The sequence below is a fragment of the Dermochelys coriacea genome, chromosome 17 (genome assembly GCF_009764565.3).
Source record: "Dermochelys coriacea isolate rDerCor1 chromosome 17, rDerCor1.pri.v4, whole genome shotgun sequence".
NCBI classification, from domain to species: Eukaryota; Metazoa; Chordata; order Testudines; family Dermochelyidae; genus Dermochelys; species Dermochelys coriacea.
The window spans coordinates 2,370,008-2,394,645 of record NC_050084.1 but is presented as its reverse complement, the minus strand read 5'-3'; the positions used below and the strand labels follow the sequence as shown (position 1 = coordinate 2,394,645).

Below are 24,638 nucleotides of genomic sequence, written 5' to 3'. Positions count from 1 at the left end.
ACAAATTTATTTGAGCATAAACTTTTTTCGTGAGCTACAGCTCACTTCATCGGATGCATTCAGTGTCCACAAATAAATTTGTTAGTCTCTAAGATGCCACAATTTTGTTTCAGACCTATTTGCCTCCAGCACCAGCTGAGCTCAGGGCCCCGTTGTGCTGGGGGCGGAACATGCCCCACAGAGCTGTACGCAGCAGACATGGGCAGGGAGGGGAAATGACTTGCCCAAGGTTACCCATCAGGACAGTGGTGAAGCTGGGAATGACACACAGGCCTCCTGACTCGCAGCCCAGTGCTCTGTGCTCTGGCCCAGTACAAATCTCCATGACGGTGTGCCTACGCTGTGTGCTATTCCAGCTGCGAGCAAACCTTTATCGCAGACACCTCCCCACGCAGTGTCAGAGCGCCCTGCCTGATGATCTCCGTTCGCAGGGGCTGAGGGCCTTGCCTGCCAGGCTTGGGCTGGCACCTAAGAGAGCAGCCCCTCTTTCTAAAGACTAGAGAATGGAAGTTTAAATACCAAAGCTCAGCTGAGAGCATCCCTGGGCACGGGGCTGGGAGCCAGGCACAGGAGTGTGGGTTCCTCCAGAGCAGAGCCAGTGCATCTGTGCTGTGCATGGGAAGTGGCACAGATGGATGCTGCGGAGGCAGAGCCCCCGGACGTTTCAGAGCTGGGTCCAAGCTGCAGAGCTGGCATCTGGGTTTGGAACCATGGTTCCTGACTCCCGTCAACTATTGCAGAGGCCGGGGGGTGGGGGGCAGAGAAACCCAATTCCACTTTAACTCTCAGCTTTCCCTGTATTGTTTCCTCCTCTGCTATCTTATCTGGATTCCAGACCTGGAGGCGGCTGTTGAGCAGAACTAGCCCTGGGTGTGAGAGGGCAGGCTTGGAGAGCATGCAGAAATGTGAGGAGGATACTTAGAAAGGTCTCCCCAGCATTGGGGGGAAATAAGGGGAGGAGGGGAAGACAGCTCAGCTCAGTGAACAGGCAGAGACTGGGTGACTTTCATCATCAGTAGCTGCTGCAAAACCAAGTAACCCGCACACCTCCTGGGTGTGGTGTTTTGTCCCATCTGGTGGCACCAAGACCAGAGAGCGGATGAATCTGCTCTACAGCCAGTTGGCTTTTAGCTCATGCACTAAGCTCCAGAGGTCCCAGGTTCGATCCCACCCACCAACACCCAAGGTCTGTCAGCGTTACACCAGGTCAGGGGCTGTGAGAAGTGACAGAGACCCTCCTGCCCCAGAAAGCATCTGCTCCGCGTGTCAGAGAGGCCAGGCCTGGTGGTGGGGTGGGAATGGGGTGCAGAAGTCCCTGCCGGCCCCGTTGCAGCCGGTGCTGGATGGGGGGCCTGTGGGTAGCACCACAGAGGGTGTAAAGGAGGAGAAGGTGGCAGCTGACAAATGGAGATGAGGATTTTCCCCACGCATGGGGGGCAATGGGGGAGAGCAGCCCCACCTCTGAAATCCTGGAAGAGTGGGCGGGGCCAACCCGAGCAAAGAACCCGCCTCCGGGGGGAGGGGGCGGCACGGAGCCAGGAACCCGCTGAAGGGGGGACAACAAATAAATGGTCACAGAGGGGTGGGGGTCAGGCTCCTAGGTGGGGAACAAGGGAAGTGGACAGGCCGGAGGAGAGAACCCTGGACAGCGCCCGCTGCTGCAGGGAGGCAGCCGAGGAGCCAGCGGGCAGGCCCTGCGCAGGCAGGTCAGTGCCACGGCCTCCAGGGTGCCGATGGGGAAACTGAGGCACCAAGTAGCTGGCGTGTGGCTCGCCCCGGGCCAGGGAGCCAGGCAGTGGCAAAGCGAAGGCGAGAAGAGTCCTGGCTCCTCGCCCCGCTGCCCCCAGAGCTGGGAACAGCCCCTGAGTCCCGGCGGCTGCCCGGTGCCCGCCGCCCCTGCGCGCTGTGGCTGCGCGGCGCTGCGCCCCCGTGCGCTCGCCGCTCCATTTCCTCCGGCAGCCGGGCCTGGGGGGAGCCTGCGCCGAACCCCTCCCTGCGCAGGGGCCGGGCTTGCGCCGCTTCCTGCAGGAGCTGCGCCGTGGGAGCGGCGGGACTCCGGAGAGCCGGCCCGGCCCCGCGCTGGCCCAGAAGGCCCTGCCCGCCTCGCCGCTGAGGATGTCCCGGAAGGCGCCGCGGACCGAGGTGTGCGCGGACTGCAGCGCCCCAGGTGAGGGCTCCGGGCCTCCCCCGGCCCGGCCTGCGCGCACAGGCTCGTCCGCCGCCGGGGGGCTGGGCAGAGCCGGGGGGCAGGCCCCGCTGGGGTCCCCGCTCGGTCTGGCTGGGGACCCCCGCCCGTACGGGGGCCTGGAGCTTGTGCGCTAGGGACAGAGGGTGTCAGACACCCCCCCCGCAAGCCGCTCCCCACGGGTGCAGGGCTCTCGGGGGGCGGGGCAAGGGGGTGCCTGGAGCCCCCCTTGGCTCGGCTCGGATGCAGAGCAGCTGGGGTCTCTGGGGAGGGGGCTCCCCGTGCCAGCGCTGTCCTGGGCACTCGCTCCCCCGACACCGAGCTGCAGGGGGTGGCCAGGGTGGGAGCCCTAGCAGAGCCCGGGCACCATCGCACCTGCCCCTCTGGCAGCCCCACCCCGGGATGGGGCTCTGCTGCCCGTGTGCCACCCGCAGGATGGGCCAGCAGCTGGGCTGGCTGGTGGGTTCCACCCCCAGGGACTCCCTGGGGCAGGACTCGGATCCCTGCTCATGTTTCCCAAACTGAACGGTGCCCCCCAGCCCCGAGCCCTGTTCAGGAGCTGGCCCCAGTCTCCCAGGAAGGATCCCCCGGCGTGGATTTGGTTCGGGGGAGCGTGGCGGGGCAGAATCAGGCCGACACTGGCTCCTCGCGCTGGCCCCGGCCTGGGAAAGAAGGTGCGTGTCTCTGCTGTGGTGCCTGGCAGTGGAACAGCAGCGAGGTCATTGGAAGGACTGTGGTGTCCGAAGGCCTCGTGCCGAATGAGCGTGTCCATCTGTCCGTCCATCGCACTGCCAGGTGTTGGGCCGGAGCGCGGAATGTCATGAGAGACCAGGTCGGAGCTGCTAGTGGTACCTCCCCTCCTGCAACGCTGCCTCCAAGCCATGGCAGTGCAGGCCCCAGGCCAAAGGGTCTGCCTTGCCAATGGGGCATGGCTGGGAGCATAGTCCCCTATGGCAATGGAGCCTTGGGGGTCCTTCCCTTTGCTAAAAGGAGGGTCCTAGCCCCTGTGAGGGCGCCAGCTAGCCAGCTCAGGCCTGGCACGGATGGGAAGGAAGATCTCCCGTTAGCGTGGTGCCTGGCGCGTGCCAGGGCGTGTGTGGGGTGGGAAGGGGTGGAGGTGTGTGCTGCAGTGCTTGGTGGCACAGAGCACCGGGGCTGGCCCTGGAGTCGTGCCCCAGTGTCTCACACCGAAGCCGAGCGCAGCAGGGATTCCTCGCTGTGGAACCGGGAACCAGTCCCTTCAATCCGTATCCACGTGAGGAAATGAGTTATAAAATCCGGCGGGGCTGCTTCCTGCAGACGGGGGGGGGGCCGGCGCTTCCCCGGCGGGAGGTGGGTGTGTGCGCCCGTTGTGAGCCTGGCCTCGGGGTGGGCAGGAGCTGTGTGAGTGCTTGGCCCCCGGGCACAGTGGCATATGCGTTCTCACCCACTTAGAGCACAGTGTGTCCGTTGCCCCCTCCCATTCCCAGAGGCAGTTCCCCTCCCGGGGAGGCAGCTGGAAAAGGCAGTAAGCACCAAGAGGCCCTGCCCTCTGTAGGTGCAAGGTCCCTCTGGGCACCCCAGGGTGCTGAGTGTTCCCGCTGGCCCCTGCAGTTCAGTGGGATACTGTGGCCCTTGCTGGCTCTGGTACTTACACAGCCCCGTGCGATCTCTCCTGTCCTCCCGGCAAGCAGGGCTTGTACCCCATCGTACAGCTGGGAACACACACGGCAGCTCCCTGGTGGAGCAGGACTTGAACCCTCGGCCCAACCTTACTCCTGAGCATGAGCTTGCTGGTGCCTGGGTACCCCCGGCAGAGGTGGGATGTGGGGTGCGGGGGCCCTGCCCTGTCTCCTCTGTGCTACGTGCAGCACATGCTTGGCTAGGACGGGCCTGGGGGGCTCTGGGGGCTCCTGAGCAGGTGCCCAGCGCTGCTGACTGCCAGGAGTGGTGAGGTGGAAAGAGGACGCCCCCTGCCGGGACCTGCTCCTCCTCTGGCTACACTGTCATGGACATGCTGGGGCAGGAGGAGGTGGTGCCCAGGGCCCGCCTGGCTGTCCTGGTGCTGGGTGGCACCATGAGCAGGCTGGGGCAGGGAGCTCCAGCTACGGCCAGGCCATGTTTTCAGGGTAGTGCCTGGGCACCACGGGACCAGCATCGTCTCCCCTGCAGGGTGGCAGAGGTGGTCTCTGGGATCCTACTGCAGCCAGAGGGAGCTGCATGCTGGTCCCTGGGGGTCCCTGCTGCCCCTGCTCTGTGGCCTGGGCTGTGCCCTTCAGGAGAGGGGCTGCTGGCAGCCCAAGTGGAGATCCCAGGCGAGGTGTGGGATTGGCCATGCCAGACCGGGGGCTCCTGGCCTCACTCCGCCGACGGCAGCGTGCTCTGTTCCCAGTGGCGGCCGCGAGCACAGAGATACAGATGCAGCCAGTCTTGCTGCCATCTGCGTGCCTGCAAGGTGCCCACACTTGTCCTTCAGGGAGGGGCATGACACACTGGCTGCGCAGGGGCATTTGGCTGGGCTATTGTTTCCTCCCCGTCCCCCGCCGTGGGGGAGAGAGGCACAGAGGAAACCAGCTAGCTCCCACCGGTGTCCCTGCTTTATCCCCAGCTGGGAGGTGCCCATGCACCGGCTGCCTGCCCCTCCACAGGTAGCGAGCTCCCCAGCACCCTGCCTGGGCACAGCCTGGGAGACTGTTTGTTTCAGTGCTGGAAATAAGGGGGGCCCAGCACTCTGTGGTGGGACACTGTGCCACGGGCAGAGGGCTCATCCCCCATACTCCTCCTCCGAGGCCAGCCAGGAGAGGCCTGCGTCCTCTGGCCATTGCCTGACACTGACAGGAGCCTCCGTACCCCTTCCAGGTAGCTCTGGGACCCCCCCATGCTGCTCGCCCAGGAACTCTGCCCCCCGGCCCGGGGAGCAGTGCAGAGGCTGGGGGCAGGTCTGGGGGATGCCGCCTGGGTGCTCCTGGCCTGGCAAGTCAGCAGCGCAGCTCGGTCCAGCCCCTGGGCCAGGCTCCTCTCCAGCGCAGCCAGGAAGGAAGCATGGGGGGGCCTGCTCCATCCGCAACAGCCAGGCTTCCTCTGCAGGGACAACAGGGGAACTGGGCCCTGGGCCCCGATGCCAGGGCTGGGGGGAGGCGCTGCTGGGAGGCTGGGCTATTGCCCCCCACCCCCTGGCATTCAGCTGCTGGCCCTGTGGTGGGCTGGGTGTCCTGTTACCCCCTGCACCCCGCAGGCCAAGCCAGGCCCCTGTCCCCATTCGGCAGAGTTGGCAGCCCCGGCAGAGCCACAGGTGGAACCCAGGAGTCCTGCAGTGTCCACTATGCCCCCGTTCCGGCCTCTGGGCCCCTGCTGCAGGGTCTTGTCAGGGGGCAGGGGGTCCCAAAGGGCAGGGGGCAGCAGCTGGCCTGAGTAAACTGCCCCGTCCCTGTGGGTCTGACCCTCTGGGAGGCTGCGGACTAACCCGCCCCACCCCAGACCAGATCCCCTTCCCCCATCACAGCCCAAAGGGGCTTCTCTGCCTGGACATCCTGCTTGTTTTCTTCCCTACCGGTGCTGCTTGGGCAGGGGGCTGGCCAGGTATTTGTGTAGGTCCTACAGGATGGGGCTGGGTGACTCGTTATCCAGCGTGGCTTGGCAGGGGGGCCCAGGCCTGCCCCACAGCGTCTTTGCAGGGCTGTGAGGCTGGGGGGGGCCCAGGCCCAGCTGCCTCTGGGGGCTGTCCCTCCCCGCTGAGCGGGTGTGAGTCTGGTTGGGCGGGGGTTGCCCCTCTCTCCCACTGGTGAGCCGGCCCTGTGGTCATCTCCCACGTTGGCCAGACCACGCAGTCTGAGCCCTGGCAACCTCCTGGCTTGAGCCTCCCCAGCCGCGGGCATGTCGGGGGCTGATCGCTAGGACCTTCTGCCAGTGGCGACCCCAAGCTGCCTTGCTCGGGTGGGCTCCTCTGTCCCCCGCGCTCATGAGCATTGAACCCCCTTGGCAGCAGGGCAGATGGCTCTCCGGAGGCAGAGACCGGACAGGCCCCGGCACAGGGGTTCCCAGCCTGGCATGGCACCTGGCCTGGGGGGGGCGGGGACTGATGGGGCAGGAATGTCCCCTGCACTATCCCAGGGCTTTGTCTGGCACCCCACCCAGAGCAGCAGGGCTCCTGGCCCTTCCCCGGGGTCCCATCCCCCTCTCTCAGGGCGAAGGGCTCCTGGCTTTGCCTGTCAGGGCTGTGCCACCTTCGGTGTCAGCCTGTGTTATCGTGTCCTGAGGGCTCCCCTTTCCCTGCGACCAGCCTGTCCGGGTGGCCCTGCCGACAGGGGGGATGGGTGGCATGCTGGCTGGTGCACCGGGAGGGGGGTGGGGGGCTCAGCCTGCGCCCAGGGGAAGCCTGGCTCGTGGGCTCCTGCCTCCCCCAAACACTTGGGAGGCGCCAGCCTGCTGTGGGCCACCCGCAAGCCCATGGGTCTGGGTGCATTGCAGAGCTGGGGCGGGGGTGGGCTGGAGCTGGCACTACTCCTTCCTCAGGTTCCTTCATGATGAATTTACCCCCTTCCCATGACCAGACCAAACCTCTTCCCCGAGCCCAGCACCAGCTGGGCTCTGGAATCCGGCTGGGCTTCCGCAAAGGCTTTGTCCTGGGCTAGTCAGGCCTGTCACAGCCACCCCTGCCAGCCCCTTCTCAAACCTCCCTCTCTGCTGGGATTGGGGCGCGGTGCCAGCGCTGGCTCCTGGCCAGGTTGCTGGGCTGGGCCGGGTGGGGCAGAGCACGGGGGCTCTGGCTCAGCGCCCGAACAAGCGGCTTCCCCAGTGGCTGGTGTGCGAGCCCGTGGCTGTGTCGGGAGCCTGCAGACGGCCCCTGTGGCTTGTATCTGACTGGCCCAACTCTCTAGGATTCGAGCCCAGCCAGGGGCTCTGAGCTGGGGCTGCAGCTTCCCCTGTGCCCAGCCCGTGCTAACCGCAAGTGCACTATGGTTCTGGGCTGTGGGCCTGGGTTGGGTTGTGGGGCGTGGGGCTGCCTTCTGCAGGGCACGGTGCCGACGGGGCCAAGGGCAGGTGGGGGTCAGTGTGGGCAGCATGGCTGGGTGGAGCGTGATGGCAGTGCGGGAGCTGGGCTGGGGTCTTTCCCCTGGGCCCCTGTGTGGGACTGGGGCAGCTCCTGGCTGTCTGAATGTGCTGGGGTCCGTGGGCAGCTCCGGAGAGCTCTGTCAGGACCCCAGGGGCTGCGCTCAGGGCTTGGGGGGGCCACGGGAAGGCAGCCTCCCCCTTGCTCTGGCTCTCACGAGGACACTGTGCCCTTGGCTTGTGACTTTCTCCTGTGCAGCAGTGCGGGGCAGATGCAGGCCTGGCTGGGGGCCGGAGCCACTCACCCGCTGAGCAGATATTCAGGCAGGGCACCGTTACCTGCACTTCTCCGGCCGTGGGGGAGCCCTGAGCGCGGCCTCCTCCCGCCCCAGCCTGTGGGCAGCCTAAGGCAGCTCCTGCCTCCAGCTCAGTCCCTGGCCCGCTGCCCATACAGGGTGCTGGGGCTGCAGGAAACCTTGACCTCCTCTTGCTCTGCCCCCGAGCCTGGCAGAGGCTGAGCTCAGACCACCCCCCTTTGCTTTGCAAATGGCTGGTTTGAACTTTGCAAGCAGCATTAGCATAACATGTCTCTCCAGCTCCCAGAGCCTGGGGAGGGCGGCCAGACTGGGCCCTACGGGAAGGGACAGAGACGGGGGCTCCACCGATGCTGTCCTGCAGACTGGAGCAGCTGGGTGTGTGTGGGAGGGGGCAGCGGGTCGGGATTGTGGGGCACTGCCAGAACTGTGGGTGCTGGGCTGTGGGGTGGGATTGAGGGGCAGGGCTGGGGAACAGAGGCAGGGCGAGGATAAAGGGGCAGTGAGACAGGGCTGGGGGGGCAGGGTTGGGATAGAGGGGCCGGGGGCAGGGTTGGGATCGAGGGGCCGTGGGGCAGGGCTGAGGGGCAGGGCTGGGATAGAGGGGCTGTGGGGCGGGGCTGGGGGGCACAGGGCTGTGATAGAGGGGCTGTGGGGCAGGGCTGGGGGGGCAGGGCCGAGATAGAGGGGCTGTGGGGCGGGGCTGGGGGGCACAGGGCTGTGATGAGGGGCTGTGGGGCAGGGCTGTGGGGGCAGGGCCGAGATAGAGGGGCTGTGGGGCAGGGCTGGGATAGAGGGGCCGTGGGGCAGGGGCAGAGCTGGGGGAGGTTCCTGCACAGGACAGCATGGGGGGGAGGCGCATGCCGCGGCAGGCGGGGGCTGGCTCTGTCTCTTGTTCTCCCAGGGACCTTGCCGCAGCCATTGCGACTCATGGCCTGGCTCGGAGGGAGGTGGCCACCCCACCCCCACAGTCCCCATTTGACCTGCCCCGTGCCCTAGGGAGAGCCCCCAGGGGTGCAGCTCCCTGGCACCACCCTAGCCAGGTACTCCCCTTGGCTGCCACCCCCCTTCCCAGGAGGCTCAGGGGACGCCCCTGGGAACCTGCTCTGCTCCCCGCTGGACGTGGGGCTGCAGCGGGCTGGCGGGGGTGCGGGCGGTACTGACACAGGCTGCAGGAATCAAGGCCGGGTGGCGGAGCTGGGAGGCTGCCAGGGGCCGTGCCGGGCACAGCTGGGCTGGCCTGGCATACGGCCACCAGCAAAGAACTGCCTGGGGCAGAGTAAATGTCTCCTCCTCCCACAGTGCCTGCAAGCCCCCGCCATGGGCCAGGCCCCCTGGAGCCAGGCTTTGTGTAAACACCAAAGAAAAAGCAGGGGCTGCGGGTCGGGAGTGTGGGGCATGGGCAGGGCTGGGCGGGGTGGGGTGCCTGGGGCTGGGCTAGAAGGGGCTGTGGGTCGGGAGTGAGGGGCACCGGCAGGGCTGGGCTGGGTGGGGAGCCCAGGGCTGGGCTAGCAGGGGCTGTGGGTCGGGATTGGGGGGCACTGAGAGAACTGGGCTGGGGGTGGGAGTCTGGGGCTGGGCTAGCAGGGGCTGCAGGTCGGGACTGGGGGGCACCGGCAGAGCTGGGCTGGGTGGGGAGCCCAGGGCTGGGCTAGCAGGGGCTGCAGGTTGGGAGTGAGGGGCACCAGCAGAGCTGGGCTGGCGGTGGAAGCCTGGGGCTGGGCTAGCAGGGGCTGGGGGTCGGGACTGAGGGGCACTGGCAGAGCCTTTGCGTGCCCCTTAGTGGTCGAAGAGGGCCCATCTGTGGGGCTGGGAGGGTGGATTCCATGCCCCTCACCCTAGGCCTGGCTAAGTGGGGCAGTGCACAGCACCGTGGGCTGGGTGAGGGCAAGCCTGGGACAAGTTGTTGGCTGCTCCTGTCACGAGGGTCTCAGGACCCTGGGGGAGCAGCTGCATGCTCGGTGCCCATGCTGGGCCACCCTGCTCGTGCCCTGCGCTGCCCCGGGGGGTGCCTGCTGCAGCTGATGCCCGGCCCTGGCGTGTGTGAGAGAGCTGAGGCGGGTGCTCCCTGCAGACAAGCTGGGCTCCCCGTGGCGCGGGCCGTGTGCCCCTCCGAGCGGGGGCAGGGGAGCGGGCTCTGAGCCGCAGTGCACGGCATCTCAAGCCGACTTTTGTTCTCGGGCCGAGTGCCGGCGCCAGGACAAAGGGCTCCATTCCGGCTGGGCTGGGGGGAGGGGCTGGTGTTCCCATGCGGGCTGTGGGGGGAGAGTGGCACAGGAAGGCTCTGGGGTGGGGCAGGGGCAGGAGGGGGCAATGGGGCTGTTCCCCTGGGAAGGGGCAGTGGCACAGCACTCTGGGGTGGGCTGCCTGCTCCGTGGCAGTGCTGGGCCCCCGCACGCTGGCCTCCCTTGGAAGCTGGCGGAGAGGAGGGTGCTTGGCTCCCAGGCACTGGGTTACCCTGGCTGAGTCTGGGCCTTGGGGCTGGCCTGCTGGGGGGGTGGTTGGGCACAGCTGGGAGCCTGGTGCCGCGTGTGCCAGGCACATGGGAATACTACTATTGCTGGCTGTTGGCAGGCCCGAGCAGAGCTCTGTGGGGTGGAGCTGATCCCAGAGGCCCGGGGAGAGGGCAGGGGCTGGACTGCTGGCCCGTTCCTCCCCGTGTATTCCCTGGGGGCAGGGGCAAGGCGGGTTTCTTTGCCCACAAAAAGCTGGTACAGGGGTCCGAGCACAGGGCTGGGCGCCATCCCCTCTCTCCAGCTCCTGAGAGCTCCCCCAATGTGCTGTGTCCCACACCCGGGACTCCCCACACCGCTCTGTGATGCTGATACTGCCTGGGGGCCCCCCGGCACCTGGCGCGGCCCTGAGGGAGCGACACGTGGGCGAGGAGCCGGGAATAGCTCTGTGTGTGGGAGGCTGCCGGGTGGGGGAGGGCGTGAAGCCGGCTGGGATCTGAGCTGGCAGAGCTGCTCTGGGATTGGGGTGCGGGCCCCACTGGGAGCGCTCCCCCCGTCTGCTGTGAGGGGCATGAGTTCAGCGAGTCACTTGTCTGCCCCAGGGGGTACCGTGTGCGCTGAATGGGGGGTCACCCCGTTGTGTCCATGGAGAATATGGGCCCTGAGAACGGGACAGGGGCTCCCAGCAATCCCTGAGCCCGCCGCGACCTTGCAGCGAATTGTGTCTCTGCCCTGAGCCCCCTGGCAGGGCAGGGAGGGGGAAGCAGGCAGCTCGGGGGGGTTGGGGGGGACTGAGAGCACATAGCTCCTGGGGGGCTGCGACTGCAGCAGCCCCCTGGGTTTAACCCAGGCAGGTGCTTGACTGGAACGGCTGGCTCTGAGCCCTGGCCTGTGACTAGGCACCGGTAGCCAAGTGGCTGGTTTGAGGGGATGGGCCATGGTGGGCATGGAGGGCCCGTCCCAGGCGGTGCCAGCTGTGCCCAGGGAGGCTCCTGGAAGTGATGGTGGGAAAACCCGAGGCCTGTCTGAGCCAGCGGGGAGCCCCAGCCAAGTGCTGCCCTGGAGCTGGCACCCTCTGCTTGGCTTGGCCATGGGTGGGTGCCCGCTGTGCCCACTGGTGGATGCGCAGGGCTCGTCCCCCGGGCCTGCAGAACCCAAGCCAGTACTCCCCTCCCTGGACCCGATGCCCCTGCAGACCCATGCTGTTCCCTGCCTGGCACCATGCCTGCCCTGCCCCCCGGCTGGGCTAGGCATGGCTCAGCTTGGTCCCCGCATGGGAGCGGGCCCTGGGCAGGATGAACAGTCCCTGCTCCCAGGCCACCCCAGGCCTGGAGCCAGGTTGCTAGGGGAAACCTTAGGGTTTCCCTAGCTACGGCTGAGCCCCTTAGCAGCTGTAGCTAGGGAAACCTTAGCAACTGTCCCCATGGCAGCTGATGTGGGGGAGCAGCCAGACGGGCCCTGGGAAGCTCTGGGCAGGGACAGGTGACTGACACCCCCAGACAGCAGGGTGGGAGGGGTAGGTGCCCCTGGAGGTGAATAGCAGAGCAGCACGGGGGGCGGGGCGGGGGGGAGACGGTGCCTGGGGCTGTCTGGGCTCTGCACCTGGGGGAGGGGCATCGGTGCTCCCCTGCTGCCATATGCTCCAGGTTCTCCCACGGTCTGTCTGCTGGAGCCCCCTAGGGTCCCCCCTGCCCATTCGCTGCACTTGTGCCCACCCCAGAGTGAAATGCCCCAAGCAGCTGCCCCCTGGACCTGCTCCAGCTCCGGGGGTCGGGACTCTCTGCTCAGGCTGCTTGGCCCTCTGGCTGCTGGCCCCCCACCCTGGGGGTCTGGTGCCTGCAGTGCCTGGTGCCAGCCGAGGGGGCAGTGAGCACCTGGGGCAGAACCTTCTGCCTGTCCCTCAGTGCTTCACAAACCCTAATTAAACCTCACACTGAGACGGGACTTGTCCCCGGTCACACAGTGAGTCAGCGTGAGAGCTGGGTAGAACCCAGGAGTCCTGGCTCCCAGGCCCCCCGCTCTAACCATCAGACCCCACTCCCCCCCAGAGCTGGGTAGAACCCAGGAGTCCTGGCTCCCAGGCCCCCCGCTCTAACCATCAGACCCCACTCCCCCCCAGAGCTGGGTAGAACCCAGGAGTCCTGGCTCCCAGGCTCCCCCGCTCTAACCCATCCCCCTTCCAGAGCCAGGGCATTTATCCCTTACTAACCAGCTTGTCTGGGGTGCTCTAGGCCTTTGTGTCCGAGTGCCCAGCTGGCATTTACCTGGTGCACACCCTGGGTCTCCTCACCTTTGGGGCGAGGGCCCAAGCACTCATGAAGAAGGTCCCCTCCTGCCAGGCTGTGCCACCCACCCCAGCAGGTGCCCTGGCCTGGCCCAGCCACCGAGCCCTTGGCAGGTGTCCCTGGTGGGGGCCGTGGTACCGGTGTGTGCCAGGCCTGTGGGAGGGGTGTCTAACCCATCTCCTGCCCCTGCAGACCCTGGCTGGGCCTCCATTAACCGCGGCGTGCTGATCTGCGACGAGTGCTGCAGCATCCACCGCAGCCTGGGCCGGCACATCTCCATCGTCAAGCACCTGCGCCACAGCCCCTGGCCCTCCCCGCTGCTGCAGGTGGGTGCGGGCAGTGCCCGGGGGGCAGCCTGAGCCCCGTGTGCGGGGGGGAGGGGCGCTGGGGGTCTGTGCAGCTCCCCCTCCCTGGCACTGCCCGTGGGTGCGCTGCCTGATGCAGCGTCTCTGGGAGCGGCAGGTTCGTGGGGCTGGTGCTGGGATTATTCCATGTTCCATCAGCCGTGACTGGTCCCCTCCTGGACTGCCGGCCCCACCTCGCTAGTGGGTTCGTGCCCACGGCTTCCTGGCCTGAACGCCCCTCCCCCACCTTCATGCTGCTGGGGTTTTGTTCAAGTTATTTTTATTGTGTGGATTTGTAGTGCGGATAAAGTTAGTCACCTTTCCCCTTCCCCATCCAGCTCTGCTGGGGCCCCTCGCTCCCGCCCCGCAGCCCCTGCTAGCCCAGGTCTGGCTGCTTAGCTCTGTGGGTCAGTGAGGTGCGTGGCGGAAGTGGTGCTGAGCCGGTGTGTCTCTCCCCAGATGGTGCACACTCTAGCCAGCAATGGTGCCAACTCCATCTGGGAGCACTCGCTGCTGGACCCAGCGCAGGTGCAGAGCGGGCGTCGCAAGGCCAATCCTCAGGACAAAGTGCAGTAAGTGTCCCCACCGGGTGGGCGGGGAAGGGGCTAGCCCGGTGCGGTCTCACCTTGTCCCCTCTTTCCCCAGCCCCACCAAGTCCGAGTTCATCCGGGCCAAGTACCAGATGCTGGCCTTCGTGCACAAGCTGCCCTGCCGTGATGACGACGGTGTCACGGCCAAGGACCTCAGCAAGGTAGGGGCCCGAGCAGCAGGCGTGGCACCGTGGGGCCTGGGGGTGCGGTGCCCTAGTGGGGTAGTGCTGAGCACCATGGCTGGATCCCAAAGGGGAACGCCCAGCTGTGGTGGGAAAATGTCCCCCTCTCTAGCCCTCTGTGCTGGGCACTGTTGGGGGCAGGGGTCCTCGGTGCCCTCCAGTGGGCGCTGGGGTGGGACTGGCACTGGAGACTCATGCGTTTGGCACCAGTGAGCCCAGGTTCAAGTCATGCAGTGTTTTGAGGGTGCCTGGGGCTGCCCCCTCGTGCATGTGGGTTTCCCCCACTGAGACCATCCCAGGGCAGCTGTTGCTGTGAACAGACCCAAGCCCTGCTGGGCCCTGGGCTGGGGCAGCCTGTCAGCGGGCTGCGGGGTGCCAGGTTTTCTCCTCACCCTGGCTGAGCATGGAGCAACTAGCAGGCCTGGATCCCAAGGGCCATTCACTGCCCAGCCCTGCCCCTCCAAGCGAGGCAGGTGCTGTTCCAGGCCCTGAGACCCCAGCCCCTCCCAGGGCTCCTCTCTGGGGCCAGGTGGGTGGTGGGTGCCGTGCCCCAAGGTGGTCCGGCAGGTTCCCAGAAGGCTGGCGGGATGGGAGGGCAGCTGACGCTCCGCTATGTCTCCTCTAGCAACTGCACTCGAGTGTGCGGACGGGGAACCTGGAGACCTGCCTGCGCCTGCTCTCGCTGGGCGCCCAGCCCAGCTTCTTCCACCCGGTGAGGCCTGGCCGGCTGCCTCTGCCCTGCAGCGGGGAGGGGAAGGGGCGCGGGCTCTGGGCCGGGCTGGCTCAGGAGGGCAGCAGAGGTCTGGCCAGGGGGGTTGTGGTGATGCCAGGTCTGCGTTCCTGTGCTGGCACTAGGACAGGGATCTCAAACTCGAATCACCACGAGGGCCACATGAGGACTAGTACGTTGGCCCAAGGGCCGCATCACTGACCTGCCCAGCCCCTGCCCTGCCTCTTCCCACTCCGTTCCTGCCCCCATTCCAACCCCTTCCCCAAAGTCCCCACCCCAAGTCTGCCCCCTCCCTGCCCCTATTCCAGCCCCTTCCTCAAATCCCCGCCTCGGCCCCGCCTCTTCTCCACCTCCTCCCCTGAGTGCAGGGCTCCCCGCTCCTCCCCCCTTCCTCCTGGAAAGTGCTAAGTGCCGCCAAACAGCTGTTTAGCGGCAGGAAGCGCCTGGAGGTAAGCAGAGGAGTGGGGACGTGGCATGCTGTGGGGAGGGGGAGCAGGGGGTGAGGAGCTTGGCGGGTTGCAGGAAATAACCCCGCGGGCCGAGTGTTTGAGACCCCTCCACTCGATGGCTAGGGCAGGCCTGGGCGCCAGGGGGCAGAAGCTTGGCATGGTGCCGGGGTTCCTGGTTCACTCCTGCAGCAGGGGGCAACTCATCTCAGGCCTGACACCAGCCCCAGGCCAGGCCAGTCTCTAGTCCCGTGCCGCACTGCCCATTAGTGCCCAGTGCTATGGCTGCTCCGGGAGGGACAGAGACCTGTTACCATGCGGGGGCTGGGGAAGGCTCCCTAGAAAGAGAGCGGCCAGCGAGGGGGACCTCAGAGCCAGGCACCTTGTGGTTTCCATTTTCATTGGCAATGGGACAGCTCACTTCTGACCTGCAGCCCCCTGCTATTCCCAACCCCAATGCCCCTCACTCCTGACCCGCAGCCCCCTGCTAGCCTGGTCCTGGTGCCCCTCTTGTGGTTTGGTGCTGTGCGCCAGTTGCCCTTGTCTGACTCTCCCTTGCCCTGCCCTAGGAGAAGGGCACCACCCCACTGCACGTTGCTGCAAAGGCTGGACAGATCCTGCAGGCTGAGCTGCTGGTGGTGTACGGTGCCGACCCTGGGGCGCCCGATGTGAATGGCAGGACCCCCATTGACTACGCCCGGTGAGTGCTGGGGCTGCCTGGCAGTGGGACCCCGGCTGGCTGCCCTGGAGTGGTTTCGCATGGACCCTGTCCAGTGATTACAGCAGCCCAAGGGCAGTGCAGGGGCATCTGCATGGTTGCTAAGGCCTGGAGCCTCTGCCGGCCACAGCCTTGCACCAAGGGCAAAGAAGCTGTGCCAGTGCCCCCAGTGGGTGACCTGCGGGAGCTTGGCTGCCCTGCTCCTGGTCTGACCTCTGCCCTCCCCCCGCAGGCAGGCGGCCCAGCACGAGCTTGCGGACCGGCTGGTGGAGTGTCAGTACGAGCTGACGGACCGGCTTGCCTTCTACCTGTGCGGCCGCAAGCCGGGTGAGTGCAGGGGCCGGGGTGAACCCTGGGCGGGCAGAGAGCTGGAGGGGAGGGGGCCACACCCCGGGGAAGGATCTGAGCAGGGGGAGGAAGGGGAGGGATGTGAGCGGGGAGGGGGGTGTCGCTGGGGCACAGTGAGCAGTGGGGCAGGCGGGTGCTGCGTGTGGGGCTGGCATGGGGTCCATGGGGGGCTCTTGCTGGAGTTGGAAGTGGGGGGGGCTCTGCCTGCAGCACTGGTTGATGCCCTGCTGGGCGTGGCCCAGAGCAGCCCCTGCCTAGGGAACGTTGACGCCCCCAGGGCCTGTCCCTGCCCGGCGCGGTTGTGGGCGTTCTGGGAGGGGGGCTCCGGGCCAGCAGCGCCCAGCTAACTGTCGGTCCCGTTGTTTTTCACAGACCACAAGAACGGGCACTACATCATCCCGCAGATGGCAGACAGGTGAGCGCCCGCCCGCCCCGCTGCTGGGAGACTCTCCCCCACGTGAGGGAGGAAATGCCGCCACCCTGTGGGCACTGCCGGAATTGCACCTTGCTCCCACTGATCAACTCAGCAGCCGAGGGGCCTGAGCCGTGCAGGGGGTGGGGAGGGGGCAGCAGCGTGGGTCTCCCCTCCCCCGCTAGTCCGCACCTTCAGTGCATGCTGGGTTGGGTCGACAGTCTGGGACCTGGCCCCCCTGCCCCTGAGTGCCCTGCCCTGGTGCGGGGGCACTCGGTCTCCACGGTCCCGCAGGCCTTGGCCCCACTGGGGTCCTGCCAAGGGGCAGTGCCAGCACCTCCATGCTGCCGGAACGACTCAGCCCCTGTGCACAGGAGACGCGGCAGCAGGGAGTCAGAGAGCCCAGGGCCTCCTGGCAGGGCTGCAGCTGGGGCAGGAGCTGGACTTGCCTGCAGGGAGTGCTGGAGCAGAAGAGGGCCCCTGTGGGCCCCCCATACCCAGTGCCCCCTTTTCTGGTTCCCGTGGCCAGTGCCAAGCCTGCCACTCTGCTCCCCTGTGTGTGTGTCTCTTGAGTGGTCCCTGGCATGGGTGCTGCCCACGGGCAGACTGGTGGCTGTATGCCCCTGTGTCTGCCTGTGAGAGCTCTGCCTGGGGGCTGTGGGGCAGAGCAGGCATGGCTGGTGTGGGCGTGGTTATGACAACAGTGGGCGTGGCCTATGTGGGTGTGGTCATGCCTGTTGTGGGTGTGGCTGTGGGCGTGGCATGCCACCCCTGCTCTGACTGCATTTAATGCCCTCCTTTATCCTGTTCTCCCCTCCGCTGCCTTCTCCGGAGTGCAGGGCGCGCCCCAAGGGCACGGCGCAGAGGTATTGTCCCCTCCGCTCTTGTCTCTAGCGTCCGGGTGCGACGCGCCCCACGCCGCTGGGTCTGGCCTTAATGTGCCGCCAGCTGGTTCAGTCTGTGTAGTGGCAGGAAGGGATTAATAGAGGTGGGGAGCAGGGGGCATGGTGTGGGCTCCCCACCCACCCACAGCCCTGCCGGTGTCCCTCACTCCCGACCTGCAGCCCCATACTAGCCCAGCCCTGGGACCTTCCCCCACCTACCCACAGCCCTGCTGGTCCCCCTCACTCCCAACCCGCAGCCCCCTGCGAGCCCAGTCCTGGGACCTCCCCACCCACCCACAGCCCTGCCAGTGTCCCTCTCTCCTGACCTGCAGCCCTCTGCTCTCCCAACCCTGGGATCCCCCACCCACGCACAGCCCGGCCGGTGCCCCTCACTTCCGACCCACAGCCCCCTGCTATTCCTTTCCTGACCCACATCGCCCCGCCTGTGCCCCAGGACTAGCCATTCGCCGCGGTGCCTGGTCGGTATGTCGTGGCTAGGTGAGCTGAATGCCGTCTATGGCCATGCGGCTCACCCCATTGCCTGAGGGTTTGTGGGGCGTCGGCTGGCAGGGGGCACAGCCCAGCAGTGACCCCTCTTGCTTTGTCTCCCGCCATGTGCAGCCTGGATCTGTCTGAGCTGGCGAAAGTGGCGAAGAAGAAGTTACAGGCGGTAAGTGGGGCTGGGGGCTGGGCCCCGCTGTGGGGTGGGGGCAGGCCTGGCCTGGCCTGCAGCAGCCGCCTCTCACGGACCAGCTGCCCTGGGACAGGGCTGATTTCAACCACGGGAACCCCCCACCCCACCATGGGGCCCTGCTGCCGAGGGGGCTGGAGCTTGCCGAGCCGAGGGGTTGCTCTGACTCCACCCCCCCATATTGCCCCCGTAACCCGGCCATCTCTGCTTCCAGCTCAGCAACCGCCTCTTCGAGGAGCTGGCCATGGACGTGTATGACGAGGTGGACCGCAGGGAGAATGACGCTGGTGCGTGGGGTGGGGGATGCCAGGGCGGGGGGTGATGCTGGTGCATTGGGGAGGTGGGCGATGCGGGGGGGGTGCGGGCGATGCCAGAGCGGGGGGTGATGCCGGTGCATGGGGGGATGGGCGATGCTAGGGCAGGGGTGACGCCAGTGTGCGGGGCAGAGGGTGAACGATGGTGGTGCATTGGGGAAGGCGGGCGATGCTGGGGCGGGAGCAAAAGGGTGATGCCAGGGGAGGGGGGTGATGCCGGTGCATTGGGGGGTGGGGCGATGCGCTGTGGGGGGATGGAGCTTTGGGGAGCCAGGGATGGGTTTGGCCCACGCTCTGTGCCCAGCTAGGAGCCCCCCATGCTGTAGCCTGGGCCCTGGGGCGCCATGTGTGGGGCTGCTCCTATGGGTGCTGGGGTGCCCACTCCCTATGGAAGTCAGTGGCAAGGAATGCCAAGACCCTCATCCCCCCCACGCCCAGCCCAGCTCGGGTCTGGCTATCAGCCCCAGCCCTGTCATTCCCATCCCAAGGGCAGGGCCTTGCTGTCCCTGGCTGGCTGGTGCAGGGGTGTGCGGCTCTGGGATCTCCCTGTGTTACTGCGCGTGGTGCAGCCCTGGGCACTTGGGGAGCGTGTGGAGAAAGCTGCCCCCCAGCGCTCTCATGTGCAGGACTCCGTGCTTGGCAGGGCAGAGGGGAGCAGAGGTGTCATTGGGATGGGTCTATCCCCAGGTGCCCCCATAGCGGAGCTGGGAACAGACCCCAGGCTCGATTAACCAGAACACGCTCCCCCGGCCGCCTGCCTGGCACAGCATGGCTGGCTGGCAGATTCCTTTGCTCTGCCTGGCTGTTGGGCTCCCAAGGGGTGGTGGCTCTGCCAGGCGCAGGCGGGGATCCCTCGGTATCTGGGTAGCAGGATCCCAGTGCCCGGGGCTTAGCCCGGCTGAGTCTGGCCTGGAACGCTGCCCAGCTGGGCCTGGTGCTGCCCCCAGCTTCCAGGGACACTCGGCTGGGGGCGCTTTGGGGGGGCTCCAGCTGTGATGTAGCTACAGATGCTGCTGCCCTAAGCTTAGGGGTCGCAGTGCAGGGGCCTGTCACAGAGAGGTCTGCGCAGGTGATGCCAGCGGGCCCCGGAGACCATCCGCCCCTCTCCAGCCTGGTGTGCACTGGAGGGGGCAGAGGTGCTGGGCTGGGCACCAGTGACCGGAGAGGGCATGGCTGGTACAAAATGCCTCTGTCAGGGTCGAGTGTCCACAGGGATCCCTGCCCCGCGCAGCCCCCAGTGCCCGCCGGCTTGCGTGGGGGGAGCCCAGCGCTGCTCCTGGCCGACAGCTCCGCTGTGTGAGTAGCCGGCGGTGGGGATCGGGAGCTGGCCGGGGTGCTGTGGCGCTGGAGGGCCCGGGAACTCTCTGGTGGATAGGGCAGGGCATGGTGCCAGCGCCTGGCGCAGGGTGCCACGAGCCAGCCAGCGTTGCTGCTGCACAGTGGTGGGGCCGGCTCTTCCCGGGCACGGGGGAGGCGGGCGCTGCTGGGGCCTGGCTGGGGATGTGGCTCAGACACAGAGCAGCTGGCTCCCTCCGCCCCGCAGCCGGGAGCTGGGCCCGCCCTCCTCATTCCTTGGCAGCTGCTGACGCCCGCCTGCCGGCTGGGCTGGGCAGGGGGGCTCCTTGCTGGACTTCCTTCGACAGGCCGTGGGCTGCGCAGGGCCGCGGGGGCCGGGCAGCTGTTGGGCAGCGCTCGAGGTGGGTCTGGGGGGTCCCATGCAGGGAGTGGCTGGCTGCACCCCTGCTGATCCTTCCCCCAGGAGGTCCTAGCTGGCAGGGCCCTGGCGGGGGGCTGGGAGCAGCTGCTGGGGTAGGCGGGTGTCTGGCAGGGTGAGGAGGTGGGGGGAGGCTGGGGGCATTTCTGGGCTTTGGCTTCCAACTGGCTGCTCTCTCCAGGGCGGAGCTGCTGCCCTTGCCCTGCATGGCCCCCGGGAGCCTGTCTCCCTCGGGGGGGGGGGGTTGCACAGGGTGCCCTGCAGGCGATTGCCCTGGTGGAGGCTGCTGACACCCACTCGGCGGGAGAGCCCCGTCTGCTGCTCTCTGCCCAGGGCGTCAGGGCCGACTGCCAGAGGGCAGGGCTGTCGGCTAGGCCGCGCTTCCCCCCCACCCGCAGGCCTGTTCCTCGGAGCAGGGTGGATGGGGGTGGCCACAGAGGGGCCCAGCTCACGTGGAGCGAGGCAGCGTCCCTGGGGCCAGCCTGTGGGGGCGACGGGATCACTCCGGGCGCTGTCAGGGGCAGGGCAAACCCGAGTGAAATCCCCCCGTAACCCAGCCTGGCAGCCACGTGAGTCAGGAGGAGCTTCCCAGCAGCACAGCTGTGCCCACAGGCACTCGGGGTGGACAGGCGCTGGGCTCTGAGCAGAGCTGTGCAGTGGGGTGTCTGGGAGAGGGGTGCAGTGAGCCCCCAGCCTGGCTGTGCTGCCATGGGGCCGTGCTTGGAGCAGCCGGCCGGGGCTTACGCTCGGGGCTTGTCATTGTCCCGATGGTGCTGCCACATCGCTGCATGGCTTGTGCCAGACTGGAGCCGTGCCCAGGCTAACGGGAGTGCCAGCTCCTCCCTCTGCTCCGCTAGCGCTGGCTCCCGCTGGCCTTTCCCTGGGACTGGCTGGAGGGCGTGTGCTGCCTTCACTGGGCCCTGGCTGGGGCTGAGCCAGCAGCCTGTACTCTGGGGCTCCTTCCCGGCCATTCAGCGAGTCCCAGCCCAGCTCTCAGTGGCTTGTTTGGAGGGGTCCAGCCCCCTGCAGGCAGAGTGGGGGGGGGGGGAGCCCAGCTCTGGGCGAGTTGGCCCAGGCTCCAGATGCCCCTGGCACTGGGGCCTTGCATTTGCCTGGTTCAGCAGTGGGGCTTCCCCTTCCCTGTGCTGGGGGCTCCTGCCGTTCTGGGGATGCCCCCAGCTGCATGGGTTCTCTTAGCTGGCAGGAGGGTATGGGGGTGCCTGAGCCTACCCCAGGGGGGTGCACGACAGCAGCCTGGCTGCTGGATGGGCCAGCTCTGGGGCTGGGCGGGGGGCTCTCTGGGGGAACTGGGGGAGATAGCGAGGTCACCAGGACTCCTGGGTTCAAACTCTGCTCTGTCCCTGGCTCGCTGCTGGGGCTGGTCTGGGCCTTCTCTGGGTCTGTTTCCCCCCAGTGCTGAGGTGCAGCGTCAAGCTCCCATGGGGCTGGGGCTGCATCCTGGGTGAGTGGGGCGGGGGCAGGGACATTGAGGTGCCCGGTAACCGCTGCCCGTCTGCTCCCTGCAGTCTGGCTCACGACGCAGAATCACAGCACGCTGGTGACGGAGCGCAGCGCTGTGCCCTTCCTGCCCGTCAACCCTGAATACTCCGCCACGCGCAACCAGGTACGCCGCGCCCCCCTCTGGCCGGCGCTTCCTCCCCGACAGGGATAACGGTCACACCATCCCTGACCCCTAGGGCCTGGCTCCTCCCCGGTGCCCCTGGGTCTGGGGGCCCAGGGGCTCAGAGGGTCCCCTTTGCATGATACCAGCTCTGCAGTGCCCCTCACTCCTGATCCGCAGCCCCTTCAGGCAGTGGGGGTGTGCTCACTGTCCTGCCCCCGGATCGGCCTGACCAGCCCTGCTTGTGGCTGTCCTGGGTGCTCGGTGCAGGGCATCTGGCCAGGGCAACAGAGCGGCGGGGCCCTGCAGCCCATCTCACCCACTCTTCCTCTGCCAGGGGCGGCAGAAGCTCGCCCGGTTCAATGCCAGGGAGTTCGCCACCCTCATCATCGACATCCTCAGCGAGGCCAAGCGACGGCAGCAGGGCAAGAGCCTGGTGAGCCCCACAGGTGAGTGGGGGATGGGGGAAGAACCCCATGGGGGAGGGGAGGCCGAGGAGGATGGTGGCGTCCTGGCTGCCCGGGGGGAGAGGCGGACTGGGCAGAGCCTTTCTCCTCGCCAATGCAACCCGGCTGGGGAGCAGCGTGACTGTGGTGCCCCAGCACTGGGCTGGCTGTGGCTCCCTGCCCCAGTGTATTGTGGGTGCTGAGGCGCTGGGACTCCCATCTTCTCCCCAGACGCCGTCGACTACCCAGTGCGGAGCCAGAGCGACCCAGACGACCAGCACGACTACGACAGCGTCGCCTCTGACGAGGACACGGACCAAGAGCCGCTGCGCAGTGCTGCCCGCAACAACCGTGCCCGGGTGAGCCCCCGTGCTGCCCCCCTGGGCACCCCTTCCACCCGCCCTGCCACCCCCTGTGAGCCCAGCTCTGGGCTCCCTGTGACGGGTTGGGTCACAGCGACCCCCTTGGGACTGCCACCTGATGTGCTGAGACTACCCTGAGCCCATTTTCCCTGGCACCTTGGGACTGCTGTACCCTGTCTTGTTGAGCCAGACACACCAGCCTGCTGCAAACACAGACCAGGGTCTGAACCATGTCCCCCAAAAGCTGAAAACAGCTTAAGAAGTGATCCTGTCTCCAGCACCCAGACACCCAGTTCCCAATGGGGTCCAAACCCCAAATAAATCCGTTTTACTCTGTATAAAGTTTATCCAGGGTAAACTCATAAATTGTTTGCCCTCTAGAACACTGAGAGAGAGATCTGCACAGCTGTTTGATCCCCCAGGTATTAATTACTTGCTCTGGATTAATTAATAAGTAAAAAGTGATTTTATTAAGTATAAAAAGTAGAATTTAAATGATTCCAAGTAATAACAGACAGAACAAAGTAAATTACCAAGCAAAATAAAACAAAAACACGCAAGCCTAAGCCTAATACTGCAGGAAACTGAATACAGATGAAATCTCACCCTCAGAGATGTTCCAATAATCTTCTTTCACAGACTAGACTCCTTTCTAGTTTGGGTCCAATCCTTCCCCTTGGTACAGTCCTTGTTTCAGCTCAGGTGGTAGCTAGGGGATTTCTCATGACTGCAGCCCCCTTTGTTCTGTTCCACCCCCTTTTATAGCTTTGGTACAAGGTGGGAATCTTTTGTCTCTCTGGGTCCCCACCCCTCCTTCAAAATGGAAAAGCACCAGGTTTAAGATGGATTCTAGTACCAGGTGACATGGTCACATGTCCTGTGAGACCCCCCACAAGCCTTCCAAGCCTGACTCACAGGAAGGCTTGCAAGTAAACAGAGCCATTCACAGTCAATTGTCCTGGTTAATGGGAGCCATCAAGATTCCAAACCACCATTAGTGGCCCACACTTTGCATAATTACAATAGGCCCTCAGAGTTAAATTTCATATTTCTAGTTTCAGATAAAAGAGTGATACATTTATACAAACAGGATGACCACACTCAGCAGATTATAAGCTTTGTAATGATACCTTACAAGAGACCTTTTGCATGAAGCATATTCCAGTTACATCATATTCACACTCATTAGCATATTTTCACAGAATCCTATGGAGTGCAATGTCACACTCCCCCGCAGCCCCCTGCTAGCCCAGCCCTGGGGGCCCCACCCGCTCCGGCCCCCTGAGCAGTCCCAGCCCGTGTATCAACACTGAGAATTAGTCTCCCCAGGGGCTCCTTCCCGCTGCTCTGGAAAGGAAGCTGGGTCATCTCTAGGTGTCCTGGCGGGTCCAAGCCGGGGCAGCTGCTGGAGTCGGGTCAGGCTGGGCCCAGGTTTTTGGCCTCTTCTCTTCCTGGCTCCTGCCTGGACCTGGGCCACTGGCTGGTGAGCTCTGGAGGGGGCTATGGGTGGGCACAGGATGCCTGGAGCCAGAGATGGCACTAGGGGACCCTGCTGCCCGCAGGATACCCGTGGGCTGGGCAGAGCCACTGCAGCTCGGGTCCTGGGGGAGCAGCTGGTGGGTGCCTTCTGTGCCATGGCCCTGCTCCTGGAAGGACCCCATTTGGCAGGTGGGCGGTGCTGGCGGGGTGCACAAGGTGGGGGCCAGGACTGGGCACCACAGCTGAGGGGTGGGGTAGCTGGGGCCAGGACGGCACGTGCTGGGTGTTGTGGCCGGGCAGGCTGGCTGGGGCAGGCCGGTGCAGGCCGGGCGCTGTGGCCGGGCGGGGTGGTGGCTGGGGCAGGCGCTGTGGCCGGACGGGGTGGCGGCTGGGGGCAGGCCGGTGTGGGCCGGGGGTGGTGGCTGGGCGGGGTGACTGGGGCAGGCCGGGGGTGGTGGCTGGGGTGGTGGCTGGGGCAGGCCGGGCGGGATGGTGGCTGGGGCAGGCCGGTGCTGTGGCCGGGGTGGTGGCTTGGGCAGGCTGGGTGGGTTGGTGGCTGGGGCAGGCTGGCGCGGCCGGTGCTGTGGTGGCCGGGTGGTGCCTGAGGCGGGCCGGCACGGGCCGGGCGTTGTGGCTGGCGTGGCGGGATGGGGTGGTGGCTGGGGCGGGCCGGCGCGGGCCGGGTTGTGGCTGGCGCGGGCGGGACGGGGTGGTGCCTGGCGCGGGCCGGCGCGGGCCGGGCGCTGTGGCTGGCGCGGGCGGGACGGGGTGGTGGCTGGGGCGGCCGGCGCGGGCCGGGCGCTGTGGCTGGCGCGGGCGACGGGGTGGTGGCTGGGGCGGGGCCGCGGGGCCGGGCGCTGTGGCTGGCGCGGGCGGGACGGGGTGGTGGCTGGGGCGGGCGCGGGCCGGGCGCTGTGGCTGGCGCGGGCGGGACGGGGTGGTGGCTGGGCGGGCCGGGCGCTGTGGCTGGCGCGGGCGGACGGTGGTGGCTGGGCGGCCGGCGCGGGCCGGGCGCTGTGGCTGGCGCGGGCGGGACGGGGTGGTGGCTGGGGCGGGCTGGCGCGGGCCGGGCGCTGTGGCTGGCGCGGGCGG

The 24,638-nt window shown here is 66.7% G+C and overlaps 1 protein-coding gene and 1 long non-coding RNA gene across 4 annotated transcripts in view; one reads left to right on the top strand and one right to left on the bottom strand.

The window, feature by feature from the left end:
• Positions 1 to 1,739: 1,739 nt before the first annotated feature.
• Positions 1,740 to 24,638, top strand: part of GIT1 (GIT ArfGAP 1) — a 29,932-nt gene continuing 7,033 nt past the window's right edge. Inside the window, exons 1-14 of one of the 3 annotated variants that reach the window (XM_043499231.1) lie at positions 1,741 to 2,167; positions 12,458 to 12,591; positions 13,069 to 13,181; positions 13,255 to 13,360; positions 14,007 to 14,093; positions 15,127 to 15,257; positions 15,508 to 15,602; positions 15,996 to 16,038; positions 16,875 to 16,901; positions 17,541 to 17,589; positions 17,825 to 17,897; positions 21,165 to 21,262; positions 21,597 to 21,708; positions 21,937 to 22,064. In XM_043499231.1, the coding sequence (XP_043355166.1) occupies positions 2,116 to 2,167; positions 12,458 to 12,591; positions 13,069 to 13,181; positions 13,255 to 13,360; positions 14,007 to 14,093; positions 15,127 to 15,257; positions 15,508 to 15,602; positions 15,996 to 16,038; positions 16,875 to 16,901; positions 17,541 to 17,589; positions 17,825 to 17,897; positions 21,165 to 21,262; positions 21,597 to 21,708; positions 21,937 to 22,064 (1,248 nt within the window). In that variant the 5' untranslated portion in view covers positions 1,741 to 2,115. Of the gene's footprint in view, positions 2,168 to 12,457; positions 12,592 to 13,068; positions 13,182 to 13,254; positions 13,361 to 14,006; positions 14,094 to 15,126; positions 15,258 to 15,507; positions 15,603 to 15,995; positions 16,039 to 16,874; positions 16,902 to 17,540; positions 17,590 to 17,824; positions 17,898 to 21,164; positions 21,263 to 21,596; positions 21,709 to 21,936; positions 22,065 to 24,638 lie in introns of all 3 variants that reach the window. The other 2 variants (XM_043499233.1, XM_043499232.1) reach the window with 2 other exon arrangements.
• Positions 10,329 to 17,079, bottom strand: LOC122456953. Its single transcript, XR_006276150.1, has 4 exons — positions 16,944 to 17,079; positions 15,288 to 15,296; positions 11,921 to 11,924; positions 10,329 to 10,340 (listed from the first exon to the last, which is right to left on the bottom strand). It is a non-coding gene; the product is annotated as an uncharacterized LOC122456953 (long non-coding RNA).